General features: G+C 38.0%; 1 protein-coding gene across 1 annotated transcript in view; it reads left to right on the top strand.

Moving 5' to 3' along the window:
* The first annotated feature begins 728 nt into the window (after window positions 1–728).
* The window catches only part of KLHL7 (kelch-like family member 7), a 19,723-nt gene continuing 7,461 nt past the window's right edge, over window positions 729–12,990 (top strand). The window contains exons 1-6 of the mRNA XM_010020108.1: window positions 729–827; window positions 1,692–1,785; window positions 2,945–3,069; window positions 4,617–4,792; window positions 7,397–7,571; window positions 9,094–9,236. Coding sequence (XP_010018410.1) covers window positions 749–827; window positions 1,692–1,785; window positions 2,945–3,069; window positions 4,617–4,792; window positions 7,397–7,571; window positions 9,094–9,236 — 792 coding nt within the window. The 5' untranslated portion in view covers window positions 729–748. The remainder of the gene's footprint in view (window positions 828–1,691; window positions 1,786–2,944; window positions 3,070–4,616; window positions 4,793–7,396; window positions 7,572–9,093; window positions 9,237–12,990) is intronic.

The following is a 12,990-nucleotide window of genomic DNA, read 5'->3' as shown; positions in this document are numbered from 1 at the left end:
CAGCCCATTACTCCTCTCTCGTGTCTTCTGACAACTTTCATAAGTTCCATCACTTTCCTTTCTCCTTCTAGTACGTGATGGTTCATATGTAGGGGAGATGCAAACTGCTTACATACAAATAACAAACAAGTGAGAATTACTTTTTTTTTTTTTTAATCTGGCAGTTAGTTGCTCATCAGGTGTGAGGAGTTAAACCCTTCCATCAAAGTGGCATTTTTGGGATACAGTTTCTTAAAAATGTTCCATTTAATGCTTTGAACTTGTTCAATTTTGCTCTGGTTGGGCAATCTGACGGCAGTCTTCACATAGGCAGTATCTGTGAGGTTTTGGGCAATCCACAGCTGAGTAGAGAAGAGAGCCACTGATGGACAAAAAGAGTGTAATATAAATGCAGCTTCTAGAGATGCTGCAGAGCCTATTATTGGAGGCTGATATAAATGCACAGAAAAAACTTTAATCAGAGTTTATATATGTTATTTGTGACCATTCTTCAGGTACGTGTTCGTGGGTAAACTGAACTTCGCTAGTTCTCCAGGTTACTGAACTGACCTTTGACTTTCAGGAAATCTTTTTATTAGGTAATGCTCTTCAGTTGTGTATGTTAAGAAAAGCAATGAATTCCCATAAGTTGTTTTTAAAGAAATATTGCTGAAAGATTTTTATTTTTTTTTTAATGCTCATCTTTGTGGGGTTTATTTGTCTGGCTTTTTTCCCTCTGCTTTAGAAAACTCTATGTGATGTCATTCTTATGGTTCAAGACAGAAAGATCCCAGCTCACCGTGTTGTGCTTGCTTCAGCCAGTCATTTTTTTAACCTGATGTTTACTAGTAAGTGTTTTCAGAATTTATTGATTACAAGTTTTTGCGATGATATCCTGTTAGACTTGTGGCTGACAAGCTGTTTATTTTACAAAAGCAATTAATTTCAGGGGTAAGCATAAGTGAAGATTTCCTCATTTTGTGTCTTTCCATTCATCTCTGTTTACCCTTCCCCTCATTTTCCCTTTTAACTCTTTTGATCAAGTCAAGTGTTACTTCATGAGTAAGTTGTCTTACTAATTGGGGCCCATACACTGTTTTAGAGTTGCGCTCTCTCTCTTAACCTGAAAACTGTGAGTTTTTACCCCCATGACAGAATTTCTCCGCTCCATTGCTTTCTACCACTAGGCACTTCCACATATAAAATGGGCTTTCAAAAGAGTATACATCCTTGCGTTTATTCTGTCTTTACAAATTCAGTTATGTAGTAGCTATCTTTTGCATGCCTTACCCACAAACTGTAAAATTACTGTGCTATAAAACACACATTAAAGTTGAGTAGAAATAAACCAATTGTGTCTTCAATGGTCAGCTTGTAACCATCTGTGAGCAAACCTACAGTGCCGTGTCTGGATGTGGGGAGCTTGGAGCTGTCTCTGTTACCAGCTTGAATGTGGAAATAGCTTTTGATGCTCATAAGACTTATTCTCCAGACCCTTCACCAGCTGCTTTGCCCTTTTGTGGACCCACTGCAGCACCTCAGTGTCTTTCTTGTAGTGAGGGGCCCAGAACTGAACACAGGATTCTAGATGCAGCCTCACAAGTGCAGAGTACAGGGGTACCTTGTGCAATCACTTTATTTTCTACTGTTTGCAAAATGTACAATAACTGGAATGGCTTATTGATATAATTTGTCTTTTAATCTATTTGCAGCAAACATGCTTGAATCAAAGTCCTTTGAAGTGGAGCTAAAAGATGCAGAACCTGACATTATTGAACAGCTTGTGGAGTTTGCTTATACTGCAAGGTAGTTTTGTTACTTAAAGCTGACATTTTTTCCTAGGAAGCCTGCCAGTTGTAAACGATAAAATCTTAAAATAATGCTTTTATGATTTGTCAGGTTTGTTGCCATTACAATACTTTGTTTAAAGGCTGATGTGACTAGACCCTTCTATCCTTTTTCCCTTTTCCTTTTTATTTAATCAGCTAAACCCTACAGACTAAAGATAGCAGCGGTTGTTTCTAGAAAGCAATTCAAAGCACTTCAAGCTTTTGACTTCAGTGTTGGAGTCAAATAGTCTTTCCCATTGTTCTGAAATTTAGGCCCTTATTGGTATCAGCAGGGTTTCTCTTTATGGCCATATCACACAGAACCATTTCCAGGAGTAATAATACCTTAGTCTCAGGATGGACAGGGAGGATTACTGTTCTGTGAACAGCATTTCCCTCCTGTCTCGGGTTGTTCATGTGTTTGTTTTCTTTTTTTAAACAGAGTTTGTACAGATGACTAGGATTGTAAACAGTACTACTTAATAAGCTCTCCTGACTGATGGATGCCAGGCCTTTCATCTTTGTACTAATGGGATTAACTCTTCTTAGGTCCTCTCTTTTTCTCCTTTCTTTGGGAAAAGAAATACACTCCATCGGTGGTGAGAGACAGTCAGTGTCAGCACCCCAGCCATATGGTTGCCTTCCCTGGTGCTGAAGCCCTTGTCTCCGCCCTGTGTACCTTCTCTTGAAGCACTGCCAAACTGGTTGTTCTGCTTCTGCATGCTGGGCCAATCAGCCAGAGCAGTCTTGATGATTAGTTTAGACAGATTTTGCTGATGCCTTTTTGGGAGCAGGAGATTGTCAGAAAAAAGGTTCTATTCACTTTCTGTTTCGTGAAAGGGGCTAATCACACAAGTTAAAGCAACAATATGGTACTGCGGAGGGGCTGTGCAAAAGGCTTACTCTTCAGAATCCAGGACTGGTTACTCTTTGCCTTTCCTAATAAAGTAGAATAAATGAAAGCAATTTGGAAAGATCATGAAGGGAGTTTGAGTCTGCAGAATACATGTGAGAGATTCTTGGGTAAATAGCAGGGAAATAATTTTGGCATTTATGTGAATTGGTGTAAGTTGCTTTTTTACTACAACAAAGTAGGTAATTCCAGCAATGCTAATTCTATACCTTTTGTTTTGCAGAATCTCGGTTAACAGCAATAATGTCCAGTCTTTACTAGATGCAGCAAACCAATATCAAATTGAACCTGTGAAAAAAATGTGTGTGGACTTCTTAAAAGAACAAGTTGATGCTTCCAATTGTCTTGGTAAGAGAAATGCACACTTAAAATTTACCATTTATTTTTTAACTTCACTGTTCCTGAAAAACAGTATTGTCTAAAAGACAGAATATTTCGCTTAATCCAGGCATGTAAAAATACTTTTGCGTTAATATTTTGTTCCAAATCTGAACTGTTGTCCCTTGCCATGGACAAAACAATCTGGCAGTTGTTTTGCCAGTATCAGTGTCTGCAGAGTGTGCTAGGTCTCATCCCAGCTTGGCAGCACCCTGGAGCTTATTGTTTGTTAGAAAATCTCAGCTGCTTAGCAAGGTGAAGCTTTCAGTTGTTGTTACTGCACTTGGAGACAAAATTTCAGAGTTGCAATTTCTACAAAACTGGCCTATCTTCTGGAAGTATAAGCGGAATAAGTTTAGGTTACTTCTGGTTTTAGTTGCTCTTCTTTTTGACTGAAATCCATAAATGTCATCCAGGCAGGTTTGATATTAGTATGTTCTGTAGTCCTGATATGAACTTGGTGTTACAGAAACAGTAAACAACAAGTAGAACTATATACTTTTTCACGCTTAAGATTTGGTGTACTTCATTTAATCAGAGATTCAAGATAAACTTATTTATAGGGCTTCTTATTGCCATTGGTCATGTAGTTCTCTTAGTAACATCTCAATTATGTTATAGATGTTTATAATATCAATAGAAATGTTTTGCAGAGGATCTGAAATAAAGATTCCACTGACTCTTTGGTACAGTTGTGGCTGTGGCTCTGAAATGACTGCTCGAAGAAAGACATTACCTTCTACTAGACCAGGATGCTCAAAGCCATGTCCAAACTGGCTTTGAACACTTCCAGGCATATGGGGCATCCACTTGCCGCCACCTCCATAGGAGGAGGAAGACTGATGAGTTATGATAAGCAAAAAAGCTCTGTGCTTGCCTAGTTTCTAACGGGAAGGTGGTGCTTCTCAGTAGCAGTTGCTATTTATACCTTTATGCCAATCTTCTGCCCTTGCAGCAGCATCCATTTGACTCCTTTTTATTTTATTTTATTTTTTTTTGTGTGTTGGTCTGTAGCTGACAGCTACCTGTATAGAAAAGTCTTAGTTCACTGTGACTCTTGAAGGAAATGTAGCTTGATAGGTGACTGCTGCCACATGAGCAGACAGGAGGTCATAAAACCTGGATCCAGTTTCTCAAGCTGTTCTGGTTAGACTTCATTATTGTGATATGGCTTAAAACTGGTTAAGGTACTGTGATCTGCTTCATAATGGGGAAAGAAACAGTGAGGAAATAGTGCTGGAGAGTTAATACAGTAAGTGCTTCAGGTCTGATTCTCAATTAGCTTGGGAGGGGTATGGATCAGCAGCTTGTGCTTATCTTAGTTTGCCTTGAGTTGCAGGTGAGTTATGACAGAATGTGTTTTAGAGAAAAAAATAAAAGCATGGTAATAGTAAACTGGGGTTGCAAGTATCACTGACATTACAGTAATCTTGTTCTATTGAACTATATTAAAGGTAATTGCAGTTCAAGTTTGGAAGTTGGTTTGGTTTTCTTTTTTCTTAATTTTCCCCTCACAGGTATAAGTGTGTTAGCAGAATGCCTAGACTGTCCAGAACTGAAAGCCACTGCAGATGACTTTATCCATCAGCATTTCACTGAAGTTTACAAGACAGATGAATTTCTTCAGCTTGATGTTAAACGTGTGACACATCTCTTGAACCAAGATACATTGACAGTGAGGGCAGAAGACCAGGTGAGATTGCTGTTTCATAGCAGCTGAGAGCATTGAAATTCACCATCTTTTTTTTTTATAATCAAGAACTGGTTGCATCCTAGCTTGGTCAAACCCAAATATTAACCAATATCCACATTTCATGTGTGGCTATTAATATGTGTTGTTTTAGCAGACTAGGAAGAAAGAAGTCATAAAGGGAGTAAGCAAAACAGTTTCCTTTATCAAGATATCTATAGGGCTTCTGATTCCATGTACATCAGCTGAATTAAGTTTGATGTATTACAGCAGTTGCTCCTAGATTGGGGTTTGTATGCTATCAGTGAAAGTTAACTGTTTCAAAGTGGTAAGCAAACTGCACCTTAATGGATGCATATATCTACCTGAGTAAGGGCTCAGCTTGCTAGAGAGAGGAGTTGCTTTTGATGAAAACAGATGCGTACACAAGTTAAGCTTGAGGTACTGAGGGACTTGGAAGCAAGATGAACATAACACTGAAAGCTAGATGGATTGCCAGGGAGGTATTGATGGAAGGCCCTTATTTAGGAAGTGGACACGAAAAAAGTTTAGGTGGCTGAAAGGAACCTGGACTTCCACTCAGTCGAAAGTTGTAACCTGTGGTAGGAATTCCTTCCACAGCTGTCCCACTTGGAAAGCTTGATTCAGCTTATAGCACAGCTCTAAATGTTTGTTTGCCAGCTTATTCTTCCTACTGCAGGGAAGTAGGAAGAGTATAGATGTCTGCACCGCAGCCCAAAGAGGTGATGGCAGGATAGTTGTAGCTGCTGGGTACTTCTAGTAGCTTCTCAAATCTGTTGAAAACAAACTGAAATCTTGCCTTTCTAGCTATGTTGTTCTGGTGCTTGAACTAGGTAATTAAAGTTTGGGTATATCATCATGAATTGACTCATACCTTTGAAGTGCGACAGAGGGATCTCACAGCCAAGATGGTATGTGTATCCACTTAGATGTAAATGGATGTTTCCCTGACTCTGAAGTTCAGCTTACACTGAAGAAAGCACATTAATTCTGTGAATCTGCTGCAGTAAAAAGCTTCAATGAAAATAAGTATTGCTAAGGGGGGGGTGGATAATATCAGGTGATTGAATATGATAATTGGCTGGTTATAAGTATAAAGACAAGTTATGTCGCAGCTCAACATCTTGCCACATGCTGGGAAAAGTTCAGGTCTCAGGGTAACATTCTCAAAGCTGGAAGTGGTGTTTGACTTGCAACCAGAATAACCCACTTTGGAATTCACATTCTTGAAGTTCTGTTGGTAAGGTAGCATGGCATGCTTTAACTTGGCAGCAGTGGTAGAAATTTTGTGTAGGTGATATGGTATCATTAAAATTCCTTTAGGAAAGTTGCAGTGTGCAGCATGAAACTGGAGAAGTTTGTCAGCAATACTATAGGAATCTGATTTCTCCAGGAGTACTGCTACAAAGTTGATGTTAGAGTGTAACTTTTGTATTGGTGTAATGCACATTTACATTATTTAGCAAAAACCAAAAAAGGAAGGTAGCCTTAATTACTAACTGTCCTGGTTTTCTTGTATGCAAGGAATGTTTCCGCTGATGAAGGGATACAATGTTCCTGACCTAGTCATTCTGTTGAACTTACTTAGCTGATGGAATTGAGCCTTACATTTATTTTTATTTTTTTTATTTCTGTACTCTCCCTGGTCATTTTACAGAATTTTAGCTGAGATTGTCAAGCAGTTCCTCTGAATAACTCTAACTCTGCTGTTTAATGTCTTTCCACATTCTCAGTTACCACTGATCGCTGTGATCAGTTTCAGCTACAGGAGTAGGCATTGACTGTGCTATCATTTGTAATGAAGTTAGTGCTGACTGTGAAGTGGCAGCATAGTAGATAAGCTTGCTGTGTCTGAGAGCACCATGGAAGTATCTTGGTACATAGGTAATAATGGATTTTCGTTTCATTCCTTCGTGACCCAGAGCAGATTTGTTGGTAATCTTCCCTGTTCTGTCCTCCCTGCCCTCTAAAAAAACCCATTATCATTTCCTCTAAAGAGGAGATGGAGAGGAGATTCTCTGAATGGCAAATTTATGGTGGTGTGCAGCTAAAAGCTTTAATTTAAACTGTCCCCTAAGGCACAACAATAGCAATTTATTTGGATTCCCAACACTGTGATTTGGTAACACAAGCAGTTTGTCAGCTCAAGAGATTGTATCAAGTAGAAGCTATTTTGGCACTTCTGATGAAGTATTACCTGTGTTATGCTATAGAATTCGAAGCATATTAGACTTCACCTTGTTACAGGGGCTACCCACACAAATGTGAATTGCAGATTCATGCTTCCCATTTGGAGGACAAAAAAAATTGAGTATCAGAAGTAATGGTTGGGTTTTTTCCAAGTTTGTAGATGGGTTTTATTCTGTGATTGTGCATTTGTTTTACTTCATGTCTGAGCATTGCCTTTTGGGGGCTTTGGTTGTTTTGTTGGGATTTTTTGGAAGATGGTGATGGATCCTCACATGCTAAAATGTTAGTATAAATTAACCTTCAACAGGCAGAAGAATCAATATGGAATATTAAGGTTTGGTTATTTGTCTAACTGTATGATGATGTACCTTATCCTTTTCTTGTCTCTTGTTTAAGGTTTACGATGCAGCAGTCAGATGGCTGAAGTATGATGAGCCAAATCGCCAGCCATACATGGTTGATATTCTTGCTAAAGTCCGATTTCCTCTTATATCAAAGAACTTCTTAAGTAAAACAGTTCAGGCTGAACCACTTATTCAGGATAACCCAGAATGCCTTAAAATGGTGATCAGTAAGTTGACCTCTAGCTGAAAGTCTTTTATGTTCTGAACATTTAAAAAAAATGCTGTGGAATCTGAAAATTGTTTGATGTAAAATTCTCTGGCAACACTTTCACATTGAATTCATCTGACTGTGTTCCCTCTAGGATGCTTTGTTTAGTTGAAGTGGGATTAGCAGATCATCATATAAATAAAACACAGTTTATGTAACAGAGTGTGACTTTCATTTCTTTTCTAGCAAATGACATGAACTCCATGACAAGTAATGAAATGGAGATTTTGTTGATGAGTCATTAGGGTAATTGGAAGTGTTAGTGTGCCTTTGGGACAGGCGAGAACTTCAACATTGTTCATGTCAGCATGTGAATTAAAAGAAATATTTTATCTCAAAATTCTGATTATTATGAAGCTTCCCTATGCAAATTAGAATGTTGGGTACATGTTGCGCTATTTTTATTTCTAATAGATACTGACCTTTGCGCCTACAGACGGTTGCATTCTCAAGGTGCAGATGAGATGGGGAGCAAGCTCCCCTTCTGTTTTTAGATACCTTTTGTGAAATTTTACCATGTAAGAAAGAAAAGCCTAGATGTTGATAAATTCATTGGAAAGAAGATTTTTGATTTCAGTAGCAGTTAACTAGTTGGCTTCATTTTAGCGCAGAGCTAAAAAATGGTACTGTTGTTTTGCTTCAGTCTCAATGAGCAAGATTCAAATTAACCTTTATGTTGGTAAGTACTGTATATGCAGACCATCAACATCTCAGTCATACTTCTTGTGTGACATGGGTGTGGGTGGCTTGTGTAAGAAATAAGGGGTTTTGTTTGTCTGGTGTTAGTGGCTTATATTGTCACTAACATTCTTGCATTCTTTGGAACACTTCTTAGGAGAATGCTTTTTTTTTTTTTTTAATACCAATTGTAACTAATATTTTGCATTGTCAAACTAAGAAGAAAAGTGAGGGGTTTTCATGAGGGAAATGGGCTAGAGATGCTTTCCTTGTTAATCAGAAACCGGGGAGTAAGGAGGCCAGCATGGTTGGCTTCTCATTGCATTCAAGTCCATTCTTTTAATGTTAGTATTCTCCTCTTTAGGCTCCTAGTTTTGCAGCTGTTTTGTGGTGGGGTTTGTTTTGGGGTTTTTTTGTTTGGTTGTTTTTTGTTTTTGTTTTGTTTTTTTTAAGGGGTTGCTTCCTTTTGCCTGTTCCACTGTGACAAACTCAGTTGCTTGCTAATACTGGCTAAATGAGCTGATCGATCAGCTGGTGTATAATATGAGTCTATATCCATGTCCTGTTTTCACATGGAGCAGGCATATTGAAATAGGATGTTCATCTGGATGTATGCTCCATCCTCATGTACTGCTGTGCCACTTCCCCTTTTAAATCAAAGCTATATAGGTATAATGTAGAAACTTGGTTTTCCCCCTTTTCCTTCCCTTCTCTCTCGCTATCCCATCCTTGCCTCTGCAACATCCCTTTCCATTTATGAGCTACACTGGATTGATCTGCAACACTTGTTGTCTTCCTTCTAGGTGGGATGCGATACCATCTACTTTCCCCAGAAGACAGAGAAGAGTTAGTGGAAGGTACACGGCCAAGAAGGAAAAAACATGATTACCGCATTGCTTTATTTGGAGGCTCACAGCCCCAGTCCTGCAGATATTTTAATCCAAAGGTAATCGTTACCTCAGAATGCATTAAGATTCACTGTTTGTAATCTTATGTGTTTTATATGCTGATAATATTAATTAAGACATAATGATCTGCAATATGGTATTAGAAAGGACGTATTCCCTGCCTCTTGGGGATAGAGTTGGAAGAAAACGGTTAATTGGATATTTTCAAATCTGTGTACCTAGATGTAATACTTCGTTTTGAGTAGAATGGTTATGTGTTTGTTTATTGGCAATATTGGATATGGAGTTCTGATAAATCCATCTGAGCTGAGAATTGATTGGTATGTGCATCCCACAGCTGGAAATAAATAAAAGGTCACTGAAACATCAAGCAGTCAGTTAGGAACATACGAAAGTCTGTATGCATGTGCATGCATGTATGCGTTCAGAGAATAACTCAAAGCAATTTCTTTCTAGCACAAGTTGAATTATTGGCTTGTATGTTAGTGTAGAAACCAGTTTTAGAGTGCAAGGTGGCTTTTCAGTGCATTTGTTATAAATATGCAACCAATTCTAAATCCCAATGGTTCACAATTCTTTTCCTTCCTAAGAGTATATAAGGAGAACTGGGAGCCAAGTATTACGTAAGTGGAAAAGAGTGAGTTTCTACAACAAAAAAAAAACTTGAGATAGCTAATATAGAGCAAACAAGCTTTGCCTGAACCTTGTTTCCTGAATAAAATCAGGCCACAGGCATGGTATATATTTCAACTATGCAGACTAGATGGTCTAAAAACATCAGCTGCATGCAGAAGGATTATCCATACCCTGTTTTACTAGGCAAGCATATGCAGTAGTATAGAAAAAAAAGTTGCTACATAAACATCAGGGCTCTCAAGTTATGGGATCACATACATGTAATATTTTGTTGCAGAAATTCTGGTGGCTCTAACTTGACATACTAAGTGCTTGTTGTAATTTCAAACAGTTTTGTGTGTTACCTGTGTCAACTTCATAGTCGATGTGAGCCCTGTCAAATCAAATTCAGAATGAAAGAGCCCTTGGGATGTGTTTTGAACTCATCATTCCCATTCCTTTTATGTAAAATAAAATTAAAGCCACCTTTGAGCACCATTCAAGTCTGGAGAAAAAAAACTACCAGCTTGGTTGACTTAGTTTGAGAGACATTGAATATGTATTTTTATTGGAAATTCCTAAATAATCACCACCTTTTTTCTTCATGCGCATACTCAAGTAAGGTAAACACTACTCCAGCTGGGGGTGAGGAGGTGAGGGGAACATAGCAGATAATTCTTTCATTTTCGAGGTCTGAGTTGGGTAAACCTTTGATCAGGTCATTTATCCTTTTCAAACATTTGGTTTTGGCATTTTAACAAGTTGTAATTCACCCAGTATGCTCTGACCTTTCTTTTATTAGAAGGAAATCAGATCAAAGTTTCTTTCTTTTCCTCTCCAGTTGCTTATTTTGGAACAAAGCTAATTTTAGGCAGGATGGAAACAAGCAGGATGGAAACAGACTTACTGTCCCAGACACTAATGAGCAACTGTATTATCAGTGTAGGGTGCATGTGGTCTCTTCACCAACCTAACTGATAAGTTAAATTCTGTAAGAAGTGCCTAATGTCAGTGGAGGTCAGAATGCATAAGATGGGGGGGTTTGCTTCATCGCTTTTTATAAACTAACATAACCCCTCCCTCCCTCCCTCCCTCCCCAGTTGTCACAGTGTATTTTCTGAAAAATTAATGTTGTTTGAAAACTAATCTCGGTGCATGCTCAGTGGGAGCGACAGGCAGAGACAACAAAGGAAAATTACATATCTAGTAGTTAGCTGATCTTCAATCAGACCTAAACTATTATATTACAAAGTAATCTGTTTTGTGGACAGAAAGTCATATCTATAAAAGTCTACATAAAGCTTAGGGTGAAATAGATTAATTTTTTTTGTGGACTACTTGTCCGCACATAACACCAAAAAAGAATGTAGTTCGGAAGAAATTTTGCAGCTCTGCTTCTGGTCAAGCTTTATAGACTTGCATGTGGATTTAAGGGTGGGGGGTGGGGAGGGGAGCAGGGAAGGAAAAGGTAAAAAGTGGGTAATTGGAGATCTTGATTCTAACAAGCATGTCTTCCTTGAATGTTTTCCTAGTGTGTTTGTATGCTTTCTTGGGTATTCTTAGCTAGCCTGTCATGTCTTGCTGAATAGCTTTCACTTTATTTCCAACTCTAAGCTATTTAATGGTCTTTTTCTGATGTTTTGCTCAAGTGTCTGAGTTTGATCTTTAATTAACTGTGACAGTGTCTTCTTAAATGCAACAAACCAAGGATACAGAACCCCTGTTGAATCAGTATAGTGTGCATGCAAAGTAAGTGGGGGATTGAAGGCTCCAAAGCTGCAGGCTATACCATTTTTAACTCACTTTAATTAGTCTTATCAAACGATGATAGGAGTGTCACAGAGCAGAGAATTCAGAAAATGAAGGTCGTGTATGTACTTTTGGAAGGTTAGGACCTTGGGAAAGAATTAACATTTTGTTTGTTTTCTGTTGAACTGACTGAATAATGACGTAGTCCTTCACTTCTGATTTTAATTAAATGCAATAATTTAATTATTATATCAGCTAAAGAAACAATTCAAAATGATGCTTATGTTTTTCCTGAAAGTATTTTCTCAGTTGTAATGATATAAATGTCAATAATTAAAACACCGTAAAACTAGTGCAAACAATTTTAATTTTCACTGATTGTTTCGCACACAAAAATAGTTTCTAATGTTGTTCTTCATTTCCCTGTTGCCAGAAAGGGTTCTTTAAATAAGAATGGATTGGATACTGCATGTTACTGGTTAAGGCTATTAGCACTACTATTTTAAGTCTATGTTTGTTGTCTTTGTTGCACTGTAACTGATATTTCTATTGGTGCATGTAGTTCATCAAGAGAGCAACAGGACAGATGCAGATGGGCATAAAACTTGCGGAGCATCTTAATCTGGCACTATTTTGAGTAGAGATGTTTGTTTTCAGAACTCTGCTAGAAATCCTAGATATTTTATTAACAGTGGTGGGAAGCATTTTCTTGTGGAATTTTCCACAGCTTTTTTTTTTTTTTTTTTGTTTCTTTCTTTTTTATTTTGGTTTGGTTTTTTTTTTGTTTGTTTGTTTTTTGTTTTTGTTTTCCCCTCTCCAAGTTGGGAATAAAATACTTCCAGTTTTATGAATTCTTGATAAAAATTTACACATGACTTTCTGGGATTTTTGAAGCAGTAGTATGTTTACTCTCTTGAAATTGCTGTCTCTGTTGATCAGAAATGGCTGGAAGTTTTAACTTTTTAACTGTGCACAAGTCAGCAACAGCAAGCATAAAATAACAGATGCCTGGCAATGCTATCTCTTAATAAGGGAACCAGCATACCTTTTATGAGGAAATAGAGTTGTAGTCAACAAGCTATTAGTGGGGAGGTTGTCTGTATTATGTACGTCTGCTGTTTTCCCTGACAAACTTGGAAGAGCAGGTATCGGCTGAAAACAACAGAAAAGTCTTGAGCAAATGGAGGTACTTTTTCATGTGACCCATGATTACATGTGCCATTTTTGTCACAGGGTCTTGTGCCTGTAGGAGTTCAGAGAGTTTTAGTAAGTGATTAAATAAATCAATGAAGAGTTAAAAAAACCCTTTCAAAAACTATTAAATACGAAGGTACAGCTTCTGCCTCTGGTGTCCTGCACTACTGTTTGTTGAAAACAAAGATGACCAGGCAAAGTGTCACCATATGCTTATCTTGGTCTTTCTTTCCC

Source organism: Nestor notabilis, unplaced genomic scaffold (genome assembly GCF_000696875.1).
Source record: "Nestor notabilis isolate BGI_N333 unplaced genomic scaffold, ASM69687v1 scaffold20198, whole genome shotgun sequence".
Lineage (NCBI taxonomy): Eukaryota > Metazoa > Chordata > Aves > Psittaciformes > Psittacidae > Nestor > Nestor notabilis.
The sequence above is the reverse complement of the archived record's forward strand: the minus strand, read 5'-3'. Positions and strand labels throughout refer to the sequence as shown.